This window comes from Budorcas taxicolor, chromosome 16 (genome assembly GCF_023091745.1).
Source record: "Budorcas taxicolor isolate Tak-1 chromosome 16, Takin1.1, whole genome shotgun sequence".
In the NCBI taxonomy this organism is placed as follows: domain Eukaryota; kingdom Metazoa; phylum Chordata; class Mammalia; order Artiodactyla; family Bovidae; genus Budorcas; species Budorcas taxicolor.
Genome location: NC_068925.1, coordinates 27,141,831 through 27,163,166, shown reverse-complemented (window position 1 = coordinate 27,163,166; position 21,336 = coordinate 27,141,831). Strand labels below are relative to the sequence as shown.

The following is a 21,336-nucleotide window of genomic DNA, read 5'->3' as shown; positions in this document are numbered from 1 at the left end:
ACTCACGTCCATCGAGTTGGTGATGCCAACCAGCCATCTCATCCTCTGTCGTCCCCTTCTCCTCCTGCTCCCAATCCCTCCCAGCATCAGGGTCTTTTGCAACCAAATAAATAAATAAATATTAAAAAAGAAAAAGACTACATGCAGGCTGATTTGAAACCTTACTTCGAAATTAAAAGGTAAGTACCAGTAAGCCAAAGAAGAAACTGAAGAGGTCAAGGAGCATTGAATATTTTAATGAATTCATGTAGCATAAAGCAACAGATACAAATGCATCTGTCATTTTAAAATATAACTGTAAAGAATTATCCTTTTACATTGTATGAACCTTGTTACCAGCTTAATAAACATGAAAAATATTTATTGAAAAACAAAAAATTCCAATGAAATTGTAAGTAAAATCACTTTTATTTTCATAAATAAAAAGATAATTCAGTGTATTAACACCTTTAGCAGGATGTTAGCTGTCATTATCTGGTTTAAACTAAGTATGCAACAGTTAACACAAATAGATACATCTCTCTAAGATGTTCATGCAACTTCGTTACATCTGCTAACTTCCCCAAATTTCCAACACCACTTTCAAAGGACAGTATATATATACATAAATATATATAATGGGATAGTTTAGTCACCAAGTGTCACGTTTGCTGAGTCAATGGAATATTTACTATCTGCTTATGTTGAAATTGCCAATTGATTAAATGTTAATACCAGTATTTACTCCATTTTACAGAAGCCCTGTGCATTTATTACATGTTTTCATTCCACATATAATAGTAGGACCCATAGAAATGTCAATGTGAAAACTTAGTAACTAGGCTAAATAAGCACTAGTTCCTAAAATAAATAGATCTTAGGCCAAGAGTAATAAGCCAGAATCAAGTACTGTTTAAAGTTTTATCAGTAAATGGCAGAAAAGCACAGAAAATACAGTGAAATTAAAGTGTCTTTTTCTATAAACAACAAAATAAAACTAAATGTCTGCCCAGTTATTACTTCACTTATTCTGGAAACTGCAGCTTCAAATATTAAGTGTAATACAGCCAGGAGTAATTAGCATTTGCATATGTTAGAAAAAAACCCTGATTCTATATAGCTTTTTTCCCCAAGAATATAAACTATGATTTAAATAATCATTTATTTGAACACAATACTGATTCAGATAGGCATAATATATTTACTCTTCCTGCTGCTGCTGCTGCTGCTAAGTCGCTTCAGTCGTGTCTGACTCTGTGCGACCCCATAGACGGTAGCCCACCAGGCTCCCCCGTCCCTGGGATTCTCCAGGCAAGAATACTGGAGTGGGTTGCCATTTCCTTCTCCAATGCATGAAAGTGAAAAGTGAAAGTGAAGTCGCTCAGTCGTGTCCGACTCTTAGTGACCCCATGGACTGTAGCCTACCAGGCTCCTCCATCCATGGGACTTTCCAGGCAAGAGTACTGGAGTGGGGTGCCATTGCCTTCTTCCTAATGTATGTTTATTCCTATCTCAATACTTTGTGCAGATTTTATTTGTTTCTTACAGAATTGCTGTGTAGATTCAAAGGTTTATCTATGTAAGTGCTCAGCACAGTGCCTAGCATAGAGTAAGGTCTTAACATATACTACTGTTTCTATTATTTGAACCAACCTGTCAGTTATAATAGAAAAATTAGCTAACACCCTAGGAAACTCGAAGATAAATCTACAGGAGTGATTCTTGTTAAAGTATTAAATACCCACTATTTCCCAGAATTGTGTATATACTAAACTATTTCAAATATTACAAGCTGTTTTTAAGATATACCATATCTGTTGGCTAAGTTTTTGCTATGGCCTTTGACCTAAAGCATTACAATTCTGATAAGGTTAAGTGTTATTAGAAAACTATATAAAAACCACTTACACTGAAATCAGGTTAACAAAGGCATTACTCTAACTTCTGCAACAAAGAAGCAGAGATTTACCAAGTATTATTCAGGACAACCTATTCTGTTTAGTTTTCAAGTTCCTTCTTTTCACCATGCAATATATGACTTCTACAAAAACATTTCACTGTCTCCTCACATAGAAACACTAAGAGCTGTTACAAAGTTCTGTCCCCTAGGTAAAAAAAATCCATTACAAAAACTACTTTAAAAAATATTGTAGGTTTGTTTTATTGAGGCTGAAATGAAGTGCAGGGCTACCAGCAGAGGAGTTAAGTTTTTGGATGATCTTAATATACCTATAAACGTAATGAGTAAGTTATAGACTCCAACACATGTAAATGATTTGGTATGAAGATTTTTTGATCCTTAACTGAAAGTAATATTTTTCCCCACCAGAAAAGATAACTGACACGGAATATAACAAGTCTGTGCTACCAGCTGACATAATGGAGAGGGGAAAAAACTATCTGTTAAAAACTGATTCTTGTCATTCTTCTGGTATCAAATAAGAGGAAGGAAAATAAATTTTTCTTTGTGAAGATAGAAAAACACCTGAAACCACATGATTCTGGCCTATAGTGTTTAACCTGAAACTGACTACTACCCAGATGTTCGGAGAAAAAACCCAGTCCCCAAATATGCCCTTAGAGGTGCAACAAAAATTGTCCACAGGTTGTCCTGATTCAAAAGGAGTTTGGAAACAAAGTAGAAAACATCTCTACTGTGTTAGAAATCAAGAATAAACTAAAGGAAGATTCCTTCTGAATGTACTAAATTAATCTATAGGCTTTAGAGAAGTCATTGCAAGATACATGAAGTTCCACGGTTTATCCTATCCACTGGTAGAGAAATTCAAAGTGCACACTGGATCAATGTATTTTAGGAGATGTAGCACCCAGTGTCTTTTTGAGGTTTGATATCTGGTTCTTTCACAGGTTTCACCACTTCTTCTGGTTTGGGTTTAGCCTAGGAAGAAAGAAAAATACAGTGTAAGTACATAAACTAAGATCTGGCAAACAAACATTAGGTCTATTCTATTTCACACTAATATAAAGGGGATATATTAAAATGTATCACTGAGACTACCAAAGCTGTGCCAGAAGCTACATACCAACCAATTCAACTAAAGACAAAACAGAAAGCAACATTTTCACTGAAGATGCAAACCTGGATGGGCAGGCAAAAATCAAGCTAACGGTATCCTTAGTCTTCCTGAGGAGGGGGAAACTGAGTGACCGATCTGTGAACGTGGAACCCTTAAGTTCAAAGATAACTTGTGACACTAACAGGCTACCTCTCAGGACTATTTTAAAAGGCTGAACAGGATGCAAAAATTGCTATTTTTAGGAATAATGGTTTTAGTATGGGTAGAAAATTATATATAAAAAACAAAACCAGCAACTTCCCTGGTGGTTCAGTGGTTAAGAATCTGCCTTCCAACACAGGGGGACATAGGTTCAATCCCTGGCCAAAGAACTAAGACTCCACAGGCCTCAGGGCAACTAAGCCCACATACTGCAATTACTGACCCTGTGTACCACAACCAGAGAAGTCTGTGGACCCCAACAAAGACCCAGTGCAGTCAAAAACAGTCATACAATTTTTAAAAAATTAAAAAAAAAAAATTTCAAGGAATGGGCTATGTCTGCAAAGTAATTCCTATCCCTTTTCTTCACAGACCTCTTGTCTTTTGGTAGCCAAACCTCAAAACTTCCACTTAATCTACCATTTTATTTAGCACACTAAGATACACTTAAAGATATAAATGAATAAAAGCAGTCTTATTTTGCCCCTGGATGATTTCACAGAATGATGAAATTAGGTCAAATCCTCAAATAGCATGCACTATGCTAAATCAAAACCAACACTGCGATAGCACTATAAACATTGGATGAGACATCCTTTTAAGACCTGTCTTCCCACACTCCTCCTAAAAGAGGCTCTGACAAACTGTAAAATGGCAAGATAATGTGTTGAAAACATATCTGTCAACTATGTAAGAAATCAGAAGACAACTGAGGCCTAGAGGTTTATCTCTGAGAGTTCAATAGATTTTACACAAAGCACTGTAATTAGCTAATGTAACATTTAGACAAATGTTATCTATTTAGAGAACAACATCAAACTGTGAAGTCTGAATTCTCTGAAAATTTTGTGAATGAATGGAAACAATCCATCTCATACACTATCATCCTTGGGTCTTTTGGTGAGATCAAAAGCAGCCAATGTTTCTGGTGTCCAGTGTGCACTTGGAGGAGGAAATTCGAAAGGTACAGGTTCTACGAGACCATAATTTGCTTTGAGTTCCAGTTGTGGGGCTTCTGTTGGAACTTTTTGAAAGTAACTGCAAAAAAAAATATAAACAGCAATTCATTCATTCATTTTTTAACTATTTGAGTGTCTACCTGTGTCCAAAAGCCTATGCAAGAAAATGACAATTTAACATAGATTAACATAGAAAAGAATTTCTTGCCTCACATAGCTTACAGATGAGTAGGTGACCAAGTCAAGAAACCCTGTCAACTACAGAGCAATGTAACTGAAGCTATGAGGGATGTAGCGTGCTATGAAAACACAAAAGAGGGGCAATTAACCCATTTTTGGGGGGTCAGGGATGCTTTCTGAGGTGATGAACACTGGGCATGTTCAAGGAAGTGAAAGAGCACAGCATGACCAGAACTAGAATATAAAGGGAAGAATGCAAGAGACAAAAGCAGGGACAAAATTAATTCTACCAGCTTATACAGGTGCTCTTCTACAGCTTGAACAGCACTGATTTAATAATGGAAAACTGCTTGACAGAACTAGAGAGGACTGATGGAAAACTCATTTCCCTTCTTTACACATGACCAAAACTAGAAGGAGATGAATATGTCAACAGAAGATATGTATTAATATGTGCTTAATAGATGGAGAAAGGATGGCAGAGAAACAAAGGTAAGAAAAAGGACAGCAGAAGTGGGCTGAAGTTAATAATTCATGTGTATTTTAAAATCTGCTTTTATGGGTCATTATCAGAAGCAGAACAAAGTTAGTTCCAACATAAGTGAATTCTATCAACAATTTAAATGGAAAATTAATGCTCAACTTAAATGCAACTTGATATGAAACATATAGGAATGGAGATAACAAACTGTGGTATTATTAAAACAATATTACTATTTAAACATTATAAATATAGTCGTCCCTTGGTATCTTTCGTGGATTGGTTCCAGGATCCTCATCACTGAAATCCACAGATGCTCAGGTTCCTTATATGCACTGAAGTAGTATTTGCATATAACCTACACTTCCTCTGTAAACTTCAAATCATCTCTAGGCTGAGATACTTACTAGGTATTACATTCTTATAATATCTATTAGAACGTAAAGTGAAAGTCACTCAGTCATGTCCGACTCTTTGTGACCCCAAGGACTATATGGAATTCTCTAGGCCAGAATACTGGAGTTGGTACCCTTTCTTTTCTCCAGGGGATCTTCCCAACCCAGGGATTGAACTCAGGTAAATACTATGTAAATAGTGGCTGGCCTGCAGCAAATTGCAGTTTTGCTTTTGAGGACTCTCTAGAATTGTTTTTCCCTGAATATTTCCCATCAGTGGTTGGTAGACTCACCACAGACTACAGAGGGCTGGCTGTATACACTATACCATTATCAATATTACTAAAATCATATATTGAGTTGTACTCACATAAATCCATTTTCTCGCTGACATTTTTCTAGAGTGTTCTTCACAAGATTTCCAAGTTTCCTAAAGAACAAGTGTCCCGAAGGTTTGACTGTTGGTCCAGGTCCTTTGGTTTCTCCATATTCTTTGCATAATGCTTCTGCCTTCGCATAAACTGAATGTGAAAGGATATAAAGTTATTTGATTATAATCAATTATTATTTATACTAAAAACGCTATTCATCAGAGATGCTCTTTACCTAGTGTAAGAGCAGTACCAACAATAGTGTTAAGCGGTAGGTAGTGTTCAAGAAGTCTGAGGTTTTTGAAGCACTTGTTTATTTTCTTCAATACTTCACTTAATCTCATTCCCTTTCATGATCTTAGCCAAAATCTCTTTTAACTGCCTATTCCTCTTTCTGATAAAACATTAGTTTTTAAAAGGGGAGTTAATATTCTGGTGGGATACTTACATTTTTCTGCTTCTTGGAGCGACCTGATTGCTTCACCACATTTATCACTAGCCAACAAAGTCTGACCATGATAACAGTAAGCCTGATTTAAAAAAAAAAAACAACACAAATTTTTATTCATTCTCTTCTCAAATGATGCTTTCCACTGTCACTGTTTTCTATATGCATCAGATAAAGAAATGCTTTTGTCCACTGTTGGAAGAATCAATGCAATCCCTTCTTTCCTTGAATAAGCTAACCCCCATCTCTGTTGGTATATAAAAAAAAAAAACAGGGCAGAGTGAATAAAGGAGGGAAATTACTAAGCTAATGCAGAGGGGAGAAGGAAGGAGGACTTTGAGATTAAGGACTAACCAGGTTTTAAGAAAAAGTTGCCAGCCTAGAGTAGGCTATTTACTCTTCAAATATCTACATCAAATCTGGGATTGCACATGGTGTTACGCAGTGTGTCTAAAAGCAGATTATAAGCTATAAGAAATTTTATTAATGATTCTTCACCAACCCAGGTTGATATATTGCATGGTTAAGTCTTAAGATTAGAATTAGTAGATACCTTTCCCAATGAACAGGACAAAATTATAGAGAAGTCTTATGAAGTCTGCAGAAGGTTGCAGCTTAAGTGGGTTTGAATCAAACAGCAATTCCACTGCTATAACCCAGCTCTACATCATCTCCTTCCACCCACTTTAGTCCACAATGGTTGCACTGACTGTCAGGGAACATTTACTGAGAGCTGTCCATTATTTACAAAATGCTAACGAAGAGCCTGGACAAATGACAGAACTGGCACTCAAGGGGCTCAAGAGACAGTAACTCACATTGTTTTGGGTGAAAAATACTTACATAAGCTGTGTAGAAACACATTTTCAAGTGAAGATATTTTCTCCATTTAGCAGAGTATGCAGGCTCCAAACTGGATAAAGCATGATCTAAGGTTACATTTTAAAAAGCAAAATATAATTTCACCCTGATTCACTAGAAGACTTTTAGTTCATGTGTTCAGATGCTAAAAGCAGAATGCCATTCACACCTGAAACTCAAGCATTTACATTTTAAAAACTTTGCTTTATTTACAGTGATTCATTTTCCCGTAACTATCCTTTCACTACACAATAAGACAGGTTAAATACCAGGGCACCTCTTTGATTTGATGATTCATGTAATTTAAGTTGGAGATAATGATAAAAATAGAAATGACTGAGAACTTCAAGAGAAATACGAATACTATTAGAGTATCTCTTTTAAATATTTTATATAAACGGCAATACAAAGAGTACTCTAGACGTCCAAGTCAGAAACAAGGATACTCTCCTAACCCTTATTCACCACCCCACTGCTGCATCTTGTAAAAAATACGCATGATCATATCTCCTGCCCAAGACCTCTCAAATCTATTTCTTCCTCTCCTGTCTTTGTCTAAGCTTTCGTTATTTCGTCCATAGTACTTAGGAAGAAGTGATTATGGTCAGCCTTACTACTACTTCACTAGCAGGCCCATTTTTCAGCTTGCAATGATAGGGCTCTTAAATTCAAACCCAATCAAGTCACTTTTACTTCTTTTAAGGTGTTTATCAGTTTTATTTTTTAAGGAGTCCCAAACAGCTACTGAACAAAGGCCAAACTTCTTACATAGGCTTACGAATCAATTTGTAATCTCACACATGCATACTTTCCTACCCTTTGCTCCTACCACTCATTCTGTTTCAGCCAAGAGCATCTGTCTAAAGGTTCCAGAATGCACTACGTTCTTTCTTATCTCTGTATGTACTACAGAATTTTCTAATCTTTCCATAAGCTAAAGAATTCAAGCAAACCTAGAATTTCTATTTCAAAATCAGGCTAAACCACCAACTTCCTTTAGAAAGCTTTCTCTAGCATACTCAGATCCTTTAGGTTTTTATTTCACTCCTGTGACAACACTTTTTTCATGCTATAATAATGTGGTTACATGTTTTCCTTCTTCCCTAGGCTGCGAATTGGTACACTCAGCAACTAAAAGGGTAACCATCCCATAAACAGGAACATATGCATGTTTCTTAAGTAAGTGACTGAAAAGAAAACCAGATTGAGAAGACCTGAGCACTAGTCCCAGCCTCATACCTGCAAGCTGTTAAATTACAAATTAGTTATGCTAATTCTCTGGATTTCAGTTTCTTATCTAAATAAGGACAGTAATATAAAGCTGTTATAAAGATCAAAAACACTTACTTCAAAAGAAAAACAACTGTTTAATTATTAGACATAACTGGTTAAGAAGGACAGCACTGTCCTTTTCACTAGACGGTATGGAGCCTATCAACTGTGAACATCTGTAATTCTTTTCTTTTAAAAAAGAGTAATAAAATAATAAAATAATGTACATATTATTCCAGCTTTGCAAATGATCAAACAATCTGAAAGTCCTTTGATTTTGCTTGTTGCCTACTAAGCCAACAGCTTACTCTGAAAACCTAAAGACTAAAAAACAGAACTGTAAACTTACCAGCTTTCTGATAGAAATTGGCTGTTTCATATGCCAGAGCAGCAATTAGTCCAGGAGCATGTTTCAGCTCAATTGCTCGAGCAATTGTTACTATAACCAAAACACAATGAAGTGTATTGTAGGATTAAGTTCACTTGCATTCACCTTAAGTTCAATTATAAAAGCAAAAGACAGTCTCCTATCTATCAGGATTTTAATCCATGTAAGTTTTTCGTTAAAAGTTTTAACATGAAAAGTAAGCTACAGAAAATACAAATGTAAACAAACCAAACACTGAGTTTGTTGGTTCTGGTATCATTTCCTTACGTAAATCACTAGCTACTTAGTACTCACAGAAAACCACTATTACAAAATCGCATGATGTAAGAGGAAACAAATACTTTCAGGGCACTAGAGTTTGAAATAAAGAACAACAAAAGCCTATGAAGTCTCATTATTTTCACATAACTCTTTATTTCCTGCCATTCAAAAGTGAAGATTTCAAGGTAAGCCAAACAGTGGAAGAGAAAAAAAAGCTGGTGACACAAAGATGAGTTGCAGACTTAATTTTATGCTGCCAGAAATGCAAAAAATCAGACTCCTCTCAACAGTCATTAAACTGTAAGTCCTTTCCTACTAATGAAAAATGGAGGCAAATGTTAAAAGTAAAAGTCATTCTTAGTATAAATTTTCCAAATTCTGAAACTTAATTCCAGCTAACTGATTTTTAAAAAGGAAGAGTGAAACGCTAATTCTTCAACAACAACAGCAACAAAAATCTTACAATATTTAGGATACCTTCTTGAGCCTCAGCCTGACACTGGATGATGTAAGCTTCTATGAGTCGTGCCTCTAAATCCCGCCCCTTTTCTGCAGGTGTAATGAGCTTTGGGATATGACTTTCCTGAGAAAGAAAAACAAAAACAAAAAACAACAAAGAAGCCAAATTTTAACTCAGTTGTTAGAGATAAAGAAAATGGAAGTTATGAGACACCTGATTTGCGGATTTATCAGAAATTTAAGGTACAAATAAAAATTGTGTATAAAAGAGCAATATGAAGCTTACAGAGAATAAAAGTTCCCGTACACTGAAATTTTAAAGTTTTTTTATAAGCTTTTGTAAAGATAAATTCAAGAGCAAAATCTGGGTCATAATAAATTGCTTAGATATGCAAGTCATATTCTCAATTTAGAAAATGTTTCACTGACATGGTAACCTAGTTCCCTTTTGCATGAGAACCAGAACTGTTTATTCACATTACCATTAGTAGATACAAAGAAGCTCAATTCTGTAGCAGACTCAGGATAACAGCTCTTTCCATCACCATAAATCTATCTCATCATGAGAAAGTGCAACACTGGCTTCCAGGAGGCTTCAGTAAATATTAGTTTAATTAGAATGAAGTGGGGGTAATTCTGGTTGGAAAACATTTTAGTCTTTTCCCTTATTCCCATCATATCTCCAAGAAATTTAATATAATTAGTGTATACTGACTGACCTGCTAGCATTTTCACTCTAATACAGAGAATATACTCAGAAAATTCCATTTTGCAGAATCATGAATACTCCTGGCAGGTGCGGCAGACAGCAAGGAGAAATGCTGAGAACTACCAATTTTTGTGTTTTCCTTTCTCCTATCTTTTCAGAAGAGACAGAAAAACAAGCAGTGAAGTACCACCTACGTCATCTAATTGTAAAAGTCATGGATGATTTTCTGAAGTGGAGGCAATATTCTGTTACTTGGGTGTACTCGTCAACAAGGTACTTAACGTAAGGAAAACAACACATACTAGTTCTTTTTACATGATTAAATAATTCCTTCACCCCAAGAAGGAAATAAAAATTATTTCAACAATTAAAGTATTAAGAATATATTCTATTATTGTTACCTTTAAATGTTTAAAAATCCCAGCTGCAATTTTTAAGCTTCGATGGACTTCTTTTGCTTCATCCTCTGTTATGCTGAAGGAGAGAGGTGATGTTAGCTACAGGATGAATCCTGCTTCTGGTATTAAAACCCACAACTAATATATTCTCATAAAACTGCAAAAGTCAATCATGTGTGTTTTTTACTATGTTTTCTTCCTTTTAAAAAAATCTGACTTAACACTTAGAAAACTAACAAACGCACATGAAAAATATCCAAAAAGAAGAGATGACAAGTGAAAAAGAGTTCCTGTCTAGGGGTCTGGACAAAGGCTTCTTGCTTTTCCTTCCCAATAATTTTCATACATAAACAAGCATAAATCAATATACATGTAAAGCATGCACATACTTGAAAAACATATACATACACAGTATTCACTCTACTCTTGTTTTAATCACCTAAATTACTTCAGACACTATTTTACATCAGCACATACAATTCAACCCCATTTTTAAATGGCTGCATATTATTATTCCCACGTTCAGCTGTATCACAGTTGGTAGTTGCCAGTTTTCTATTGCTAACATTCACCTGTACTATTGTAAAAATTGTATCTCATTTTATTTCACAATCCCTTAATCCTTCAAAACATCTTTCACATACTTATAAGCCTATGTCTTTCTTGGTGAATTGCCTGTTTATGTCCTCTGCTTATTTTCAATTGATTTGCTGGTCTTTTCTCTGTTGATTTGTAACAGCATAGATTATAAAAACAATTTGTCAGATGTACCACAATTTCTTAGGCCCATCTGTCATTTGTTTTAAACTCTGTTTATGGTACTTTTATGTAGTCAAATAGTCAACCTTTCTCTTTTCACAGTTTGAGGTTTTAGTTATAAAGACCATCCCCATGACAATATTATTAAAACTGTTTTTGCTTTTAACAGCAGGCTCTGTGATTCTGGTACTTAAAAATACCAACATTATGAGGTAACCTTACATTTATCAGAAGTGGTACTTTAATCAGTAGGCTTTTTTAACCATGAGGTTTGAAATATTTGAAAAATAGTACATATGCATACAACCCTCTCCTTTTAACTTACTTTTCTTTTCCAGCCAGTCTTGAAGCATATTTGGTATACCATAAAGCAACATTAAATCCCATGGAAATTAATTCAAAAACAGCATCCTGCTGGGCACTAGAATTATAAACATGATCATTAAGTACTGTCCATGATTAAGACATCTCTATATGAAGCCTGCTATAAATCTTACCCAAAATCATAGCACTAAATACCCACTGAAAAAACGAAGAGAGTCCTTGTATTTAATACTGGTGGGGAGATAAGACACAAGCACACATATAATTAGCAATAAATGACTATGGGGGTGGGGGTGGTGAGAGAGAAGCTCAAGAGGGAAGGGGTATATGTATATTTATGGGGGATTCACAGTGTTGTACAGCAGAAAGCAAGACAACACTGTAAAGCAATTATCCTCTATTAAAAATAAAAATTCAAGAAATGACAACATGAAGGTCCAGTATGTACTTTCTAACAGTAAACATGAGAACAGTGGTTCCCACAGGTTACTGTACACTGAACAGCTTTAAAAACACAGATTTCTGGAACTTATCTTACAAAAAAAAGTCTAGGAAGTGTGCAGAATCTGCATTTTTAACAAGTATCCTGTTGCTTCTGGAGCAACTACCATATTTTAAGAAAACAGATTTCAGAGGAAAGATTATAGGCTAGAATGACTGAAAGCTTACTGGTATAAACAGAATTTGAACTGTGCCTTGAAAGATGGCTAGAAGGGAAGCAGAAAGACATCCCAGATGAAGGAATGACACTGTTAAAGCACAAGAAAGGATAAAGATTTTTCTGATACCAGTGACCTAACTAGCTTGATTGAAGTTGCCAATTTATAAAGAGAAGTGGAGGAACAAGAGAACTAAAAGCCAAGATGTGAACCTGCAGAAGATTGTGAATGCTAAGTCAATCAGTATATTACCCAAAAAAAGGTCTTAAAGATAAGCATATTTTACATCTTGTTTCCTTCAGATTCTATCACTAAACACAACACTAAGATGGTAAAAAGCTTATAAAACAAAGAAGATAATATTTTTATTCACTAGTGTTAAGATCCTGAAAATTCTTCATACATTACTGTATTTCTCTCAAATGATTAAGTAAAAAACCAGAATACCATTATATAACCAGAAGTAATACCCTTATATACACACATAATACTAAAGATACAGAAAAATTATCCAAAGGGAAGAAACTAGAATCGTGACTCTGCTTTGTACGTTTTATTTAATTGTTGTCTCCATCTTAAAATGAACAGAGACATGGAAACTTTTTAGATTAAAAAAAAAGATTCATTACAAAACATAATTGAAAAATGACTTAAAAGTGATCCTGTTTAATACGTTATAACATCAAAATATGACAGTTATGAACAAACTCCTGAAACGTTTCTCATGCCAAAACAAATTTAATGCAAAGTTTAAGAGCTTATTTTTCAGCACTGAGAGCTTTCCAATGAATTATGTCTTGTAACTACATCTAGTAATTCCAGCAATGGTGACCTAGGAGGCATATCAAATGTGTAACTTTACCTTTAGTAATAGAATAGTTTTGTTAATTTATATAAAAGCCTCATGAAGAGCTCTCTCTTGCCCACCCCTTGTTTCTTTCAATCTACCTTGCTCCCGAACACTCCATCTACTTGATATTTTTCAGATCAGATACACTCACAGCACACTTTCCATTGAATAAGCAGCAATCAAGGATAAAATAACTTAAAAATCTCAGACGTACTGAATCATCAACATTATAACTTAAGAGCTTTATCATATAATTAATTCTTCACCGTCTCATAAAACTATGCTGAGAAATGTTAAAAGGAATAAAAATTTAGTACAGTAGGAAAAAGTGTCAAATTTATCCAATGGGAAACACTTTAGAATCTGCCAAAGTTTTGTAATTTAATGATAGAGCTTTCTTTTAAAGAAAAGTTTTTAAGATAAATATTCCTTCAAGTGTAGACGAAGTACAAAGGGGTACATAAAGAAAAATAGAAAATGAGAACTTACTCAGAAAACCTTGGTATCCCAAAATGTTAAAATTTGGAAGGGATTCATGGTCCCTAACTTCCTACCCAGTTTATGAATTCCACATACAATATTCCAAAGGAACAAAGGAAACTAACATTTACTGAATGTCTATTCAATGTCCGACATTACATTAGTCCCTTAACGTAAGATTTCCTGTTTTGCTGCTCACAGAAGCCCTATACCTAGAACCCCAACATATAGCTGGGGAAGCAGATATTCACGTAACAGAAGCCCTGCGGTTGCATCTCCATGTGTGTGAATCCAAATGCCACACCCCCTCCACTGCAATGCCTGCCCTGGCTGTTCAGCAATCCCCATTTTCTTCCCTTCTGATTTTAAAAAATGGTAACTCTAAAGCACACTGAGACACAGATATATGACAATTTAAAGAACCCAATGGTGAGTTTGGGGAAAGACTGGATACATGTATATGTATGGCTGAGTCCCTTCACTGTTCACCTGAAACTATCACAACACTGTTCATGGCTATACCCCAATACAAAACAGAAGTTTTTTGGGAAAAAAACCCAGAACCCAATGGTGTTTTCTAAAAAAAGGCAGTTAAAAATTCAGCATGATTATAATCAGCTTCCTGTTACAATCTAACTAGTCTCAGGTGACTGATAAAGTTTTGAGGGGAAGTTTTTAAAAAGAGCAGAAACACTGAAATTACAGAAAAATAAACACAGTACTGTGAGTCTAAAAAGTATGGAGCTGGGGTGCAATGAGGGAGAAAAAAAGGGGGAGAGTGACCGAAGACCTCTGAACTCTCCATCAGAAAAGAAAAGGAAGCAGAAAGCAAAACTCAGCTCTGCTTGAATGGAAGCAAAGGCCAATTTTGGGAATGCGGATTTCAAATTCTCAAACCATTCTTTGTGTATTATTAAAAGTCAAGGCTGTTAAAATGGATAACCAACAAAGACCTACTATACAGCACATGGAACTCTGGAGAGGGGTTTTGAGGGAGAATGGACACATGGCTGAGTCACTCTGCTGTTCACCTGAAACTATCATTACCATTGTTACTACCATTAACACTGTTAATTGGCTATGCCCCAGTACAAAATATTTTTGGTGTTAAAAACAAAAAAAGCAAGGCTTCACAATTCTAGTTAACATTTAACATTGATTATCTCAAAAACAGATGTGGTCCAGGAGAAACAAAATTTGCTTTTACTTAACAGACTGTATTAGAAGTTTAGGTCAACATTTTTTTCATTAATTTCCTGAGAAAGGAAAATGCTGACCAGGTTTATATTTTGTTTCTTTAATACCGAAGCTGTGAGTTAAACCACTATCTAAATAGTTACAAAAATGGTTTCAATTTAGTACCGTTGATGCTGCTCACCTTGGAACCTGTCCCTGCAATGTGTCAGTCCACTTGAAATTTTGAACGTATCTTAACTTGCTTTCTTGGGTAGATTCATCCAATGAATTAATGAAACCTATAAAAAGGAAGACAACATTTTAAATTTTACAAGAAACATTGAGTGTTCTCTTTAGAACATTATTCAGATGACTTTTTCAGGTACCTGAAAGAAACCCCCAAGCCCTCTCCCCTTCTCCTAAGGTAACATAATATGAAATATACACACATTTAATCTTCAAAATGTTAGAAAGACCACGTACCACCTTTACACTTTCACATTCTGAAACTCAAGCATACCAAAGGATACAGCCTAGAAGACTACTTAAATCTGGACTTCTGCATAGCTGATTTTTTAAAACCTTAAGTTCATCTGAATAAACTAACCTTGTAAAAGTGAAAAATACGAGTCTGCTGCCTTTCTCATCATTTCTGGATCACAGCTCAGATCAGTGAACAGTTCAAGCAGGCGTGCTCTAGATGATCTCAGGTCACTTATGCAAGACAGAAGCAGACAGTAAAGTAAGCTGTATTACAATGAATCTATGTAAACATGGCTAAAAAGTTTCAACTGTGAAAGCTTAAACACAGGTACACAACCCTCCTCTAAGACGTTTCTACAGATACAGGAATGAATTTAATTAGGACTAACAATGGAGATAAGTGAAATTTCTAGTAATGATTGTTTTAGAAATTATACTAAAATAAGCTCAGTCCAATTAAAGGGGTAAATCATGAATACAATTATGTAATAAAAAATGCACTCCAAGTTTTAATTTAAAATAATCAAACTAACACAAGCATTTAAGATGGGAGGAAGGAATTAAGAATGAGTACATTAATCTGACCAGCTCACAATAATAGTTTTTTGAAAATTTAAAATTTAACTTTTGTGTATAATTTTAACATCCTCTTAAAATTTCAAAGTTTGACATTTTAATATCCTCTTAAAATTTCAAAGTTTGACATTTGACATAAGTACAAAATCATATTTTAAAATTGCATTCTATAATACAACACACATAAATATGCAAAAAAAATGAGACCGCTAGTTATTTTAAAAATGCTCCCTCATCTCCTGGCTCCTTTGATTCTCTGCAGCAATAAATGTGGCAGACACTTATTGTTTCTTTCCAAAATTCTTTTCTCCCTCGATTCCAACAGCACTAAAATTTCCAATTCTCCTCTTATCTCTACAAGTTACTCCTCTATTTTCTTCCATGTCCCCTTTGTATTCCCACCTCCAGCAACGTTCAGTCTTTGGCTCCCTGCTCTTCATTCTTCTGAGGTCTCATCTACGAGGACGACTTTACGTCTAATCCTAGATCTACATCGACGGCTCTAACTTGGTCCTGTTTTAGTCCTCCATCTAATTTCAGAAGGCAGATTGCTTAGTGAGGGATCCAGAAATCATTTACACAGAGAAGGACTGAAGACAACTGTGTGTGAATAACTAAAGAAAGACTAAACTGTAAGCAGCAAGAGGAGGGACTGTATATCCAGAACTTAGTAAGTGCCTGGAATAGAGCACATACTCAAAATTCTTTCTTGAGTGAAATAATACTAACATTTCAAATACTTTTAAGATTCAGAAGAACTGTAATATAGCAGTAATATTTAGAAGGGAGCACAAACTTAATCTTGCATGGTCCAGATGGAGTGTTTATGTATTGGTACTAACTCTAAGGAGGCTGATTCAAGAAAGTATATACCAACAACTATATGCAGCTGACCAAAAATGGAATGGGCTACCTTATGAATCTGCCATTGTTGACTTATTTAATTAAAGGCTGGGAGGGAGTCATTCCGGACTACGAAAACAATTTGAATCCTTAAGGCCTACTCTAGGCTCAAATATTTCGCCAGCTATTTCCAAGTAGGCATTCAATCATTACCTGAAAACCAACTTGTGTAAAGTTAAATTCATCTTAAAATGACAAAATTTGAGAAAAGTGTACCTTAGAAGTATCTAATTTAGGTTATTAACTTTATAGATGAGTAATTAGACCCAAAGGAGTTAAGAGACCTGCCCAATGCCACAGATGAAACAGTTAAGCTGGGACCAATGTCTAGCAGGTCCATATAGACAAAGTTATGGTTTTTTCAGTAGTCATGTACAGATGTGAGAGTTGGACTATAAAGAAGGCTGAGAACCAAAGAACTGATGCTTTTGCGCTGTGCTGCTGGAGAAGACTCGTGAGAGTCCCTTGAGCTCAAGGAGATCAAACCAGTTAATCCTAAAGGAAATCAACCCTGAATATTCATTGGAAGGACTGATGCTGAAGCTGAACCTCCAACACTTGGGCCACCTGATGCGAAGAGCTGACTCACTGGAAAACACCCTGATGCTGGGAAAGATTGAGGGCAAAAAAGAGAAGAAGGCAGTAGAGGATGAGATGGTTAGATAGCATTACCCACACAATGGACATGAGCAAACTCCACGAGATGGTGGAGGACAAAGGAGCCTGGCCTGCTGGAGACCATAGGGTTAACAAAGAGTAGGACACAACTTAGCAACTGAACAACAACAACAGTCTAGGAGTCTAAGATTAGGGCTTGGCAAACTACAACTTATAACTTGTTTTTATATGCCCCACAGCTTATTTTTGTAAAATAAAAAAGAATAATTCAATTGTGACTGTGTATAGCTTGCAAAGCCTAAAATATATACAAATGTATACAGTATTTAACCCTTTACAGAAAAAGTTTGCTAACTCCTGATCTAGATCAATACGTCAGTTTTCCTACCTTCTGCTCTGATTACTGCTTTCCACCAAAAGCAGCAATTCTTTTAATTTTCCTTTAATGGTACCACCAATGTCTTGATCATCTAGGTTCTGAATCTCATAGACTGAATTCTTTTCAGCTTTTCAGAGCAAATCAATCTGGCAAGTTGACATCGCCTTCAAAATCTCTCTTATACCTATCTCTTTTGTTATACCTCTTGTATCTCTCTGTATCTCTTCTCTCTCTCAGCAAAACTGCTCTACTCACATTCCCTAGAACAAAGGTTTTCCTAACAGAAATGACTCTCTCCTCTCCCTTCTTACTATCTAAGTCAGGGATCAGTAAACTCTTTCCGTAAATGGCCTGAAGATAAATACTCTAGATCTTGTGGGCCATAAAGTCTCACTTGGGAATACTCAACCTTATTGTAAAGAGGGAAGGCACCCACAGACAATCTGTAAATGGGAAGGGGGGTGGCAGCTGTGTTCTAATTAATAAAATTTTATTTATAAAAACAAGCTGTGGGCCAATCTAAAGGACACAGTCTGGCAACCCCAATCTAAGACATACAATTCATTTAAATCTCAGTTCAAGTCCTCTCTCCTACTGAACAACCTGAAGGCTATTTCAGGTCAAAGGGAACTCTCTCCCTGCTCAGAACTCAATTAATTTACTATCTGGTCAATATCCAACAATATCCAAATATGACTTTGTGGAGTCTCTTGTCCTGTTGTAACATACGTCGTAACGCTTTAATTGTAATTGCTTTAGCCTCTTCAGGACTCACTCACTGATCTAAAACTTAGGACCCAGCTTAAATAATCTATGACTTAACTCTCCACACATCATTTGTAAGTTGTCAGACTTACAAGACTTGAAGTTGTCAGACTTCAAGACTAAACAACAAGGAGTCTAAGGTTAGGGACAGCGTGTTACATACTTCTTCACTATTCACGGCCCTATAAAAGGACCCTGTACCTAAGAGTGGCTCAATCAGTATTTGTGGAGATTGGCTAACACTTACCTGCAAATTTTTGAAGCAGCAGGGCCAGTGACTACACCATAGTAGTTAAAAGAGACAGGAGCTGTGGCTTTTAATGGGTTCCTATGAAACCAATGTGTCATTTTCTCCAGATGTTTCCTACTGACAAAAAAGAAATGTATAAAAACTAAAACTAAAACATTTAATAAGCAATGTAAATAGTACTAAAATATTTTTAAGTAAAAATTTTAAATTACCATAGGATATATACTTTCATATAAAAATATATAAAACAGACATATGTATATAAAATACTTCACTGCCACAGTCAACCTTGTTTCAATTGTCTATTTATAGCAGCCTATGTTTATTTAGGTAAGGCGTATAAAAAAAAAGTATTTGGAAATATGCTCACAGTAACTGCAATGTTAAACATGCTGGAGCTGTAATGATTAAACTTTACTGTGTATAGAAATCACCTTGCGCCAAGGAGTGGGAGTTCTTGTTAAAAATGCAGGTTCTGATTCAACAGTCTGGAGTAGACCTCAGAAGTTGATGCTGCTGGTTCCCAGTCTACACTTTTGAGTAGCAGAGCACTGGACTTTGGTTGGACAGCTGAAAATCTAACAGGCATAGGACCAGGAAAATGTAATTCCAAAACAGGTTCAAATGGCGACCACTATTTATACTGCCAACGTTACTTGAAAGAAATAGGCCTTAAATTAACTGTATTTCCCATGTGATACTGCTGAGGCCAACTGACTGGGTATAGCATGTGTTCTATAATAAATATATTTTTGACAGAATAGCGAATAAGAATCAACGTATGCATGTGTGTGTGCTCAGTTGCTCAGCTGTGTCCAACTCTGTGGCCCTATGGACTGTAGCCCACCAGATTCCTCTGTCCATGGGATTTTGCAGGCAAGAACACTGGAGTGGGGTGCCATTTCCTCCAAGAAGATCTTCTGGATCCATGGATCGAAACCATGTCTTCTGCGATTCCTGCACTGGCAGGAGGATTCTTTACCACTGAGACACCAGGGAAGCCTAAACTAGTATACAGGATGGATAAACAACAAGATTTTATTGTATAGCACAGGGAACTATGTTCAATATCCTGTGATAAACTGTAATGAAAAAGAATATGTGTATGTATAACTGAGTCACTTTGCGGTACAGAAGAAATTAACACGACATTGTGAATCAACTATACGTCAATAAATTTTAAAAATATATCGATTCTTAAAAACCAAGACATTTAAAAAACTACCTAAATGAAATTCCAACTTAAAAAAAATTAAGTTTCACACCTTTCCGGTAAAAAAAAAAAGTGTGTCCCACTTGCTTACAAGTCCTTATGCGAATAGTGAAGATAATACAGGAAGGCAAAGCTGAAGACTTAAATATGGCAGTTAGATCCCAGAAGTAGAAATTCGGTGAGATTTAATTAATTTGAAAGCATTATACAATGCTGTCAATTAACTTTTCTTATTGGGAAAAAAGCGTGGGCTGCTCAATGTAAAAAATACCTACTTTATGCATCTCCCTTACTATATTTAGTTATTCATGGCAAAACCGTCTTTGGAGAGCAGCAGATATTTAAGGAAGAGAAAGTGCATTGTGTACCCAGTGAAAAATTGAGTAAGTTCACTTATGACTCAACCCAATTAACAAGGGCTTCAAAAATATATAACCTTCTAAACATCATCCATTTAAACCTCCTTTATAACGTATGTAAACTAATACAGCATCTCTGTACATATAAACCAAGCCTCCTAGAAATTATGGCACACAATACACTTGATTGTGAGTTTAAATTTTTCACAAATACTATTTTAGCGCGCCCTCCCACTTACTGGCTGAAAATGTTTTAAGTTCCGTACACTTTTACTCTAGGAACGAAGAGGGTAAATACTGTGTCTTCTGCCCTTGCCCGATCTATCCCGGGAGAGACTCGCAGTCCGGTTTTCAAGAATTCGAAGGGTGGGGTAGAAAGACGACACACCCACCTGCAGATGCAAGGAAGGGTGTCTTTAAAGCCACTCAGCACAACAGTCTGATCGAGCCTGCCGCCGAAACCGGCTGCCACAAGAAAAGTCTGATTACCGACAATGGTCCCCCACTCTGGAGACCCTGGGTCCCCAAGTCACCTACCGCCACCAGAATACCGAAGGTCCACTTCCTGTTTACCACCCAGCTTCTTCCTCCGGTGCCCAGTCCAGTTGAATGCCGTGACCTTGCGCAGGCGCACATCCTAGCTAGCCCCTCCTGAACAGACATTTTTGTGGAAAGCCGATACTACCCAACTGGGAGAGGCGGACAGAGGTGCCTAAACAAACCCCTACGTATAGTTTACGAGACACTCCGACTGCTAGTGGAGACGCGGGCAAGGGGATTCAGCGAACCTAGCTTGTTACTACCACTGATTCGTGGGGCTAACGTGGATTTTCTTTCTCTCATTTGTTTGAAGGCACTAGGAGGAGACTTTTGTAGACCACTTATCCGGGAGTCTGTGGAACCTGCGTAAAAAGGCTTGACCTATTGCTTGGCACTGTGGGGAGACGACAGGCCCAGCCTCCTAACATACTTACCAGATTCCTCGGAGTCTGTACAGTAGTCCTCCTGAGGGAAGAAAGGCAATGTCCGACTCCTCAAACGAGAAAGGAAGGCAGTAGGCAAGCCGGGACTACCGAACTAGAGCGACGGAACCAAGCCTGCGCGAGCCGCGGTCACGTGCCCATGGCGGCCATGACAACTAC

The 21,336-nt window shown here is 36.4% G+C and overlaps 1 protein-coding gene across 1 annotated transcript; it reads right to left on the bottom strand.

The window, feature by feature from the left end:
- Window positions 1–1,804: 1,804 nt before the first annotated feature.
- Window positions 1,805–21,277, bottom strand: BROX (BRO1 domain and CAAX motif containing). Its single transcript, XM_052653788.1, has 14 exons — window positions 21,169–21,277; window positions 19,057–19,200; window positions 18,620–18,739; window positions 15,256–15,362; window positions 14,851–14,947; window positions 11,485–11,580; window positions 10,404–10,476; window positions 9,312–9,417; window positions 8,535–8,624; window positions 6,896–6,981; window positions 6,053–6,134; window positions 5,604–5,754; window positions 4,097–4,256; window positions 1,805–2,878 (listed from the first exon to the last, which is right to left on the bottom strand). The coding sequence occupies exons 3-14, from the start codon at window positions 18,718–18,720 to the stop codon at window positions 2,792–2,794; spliced, it is 1,236 nt and encodes a 411-aa protein (XP_052509748.1). The 5' UTR covers window positions 18,721–18,739; window positions 19,057–19,200; window positions 21,169–21,277; the 3' UTR covers window positions 1,805–2,791.
- Window positions 21,278–21,336: the final 59 nt, after the last annotated feature.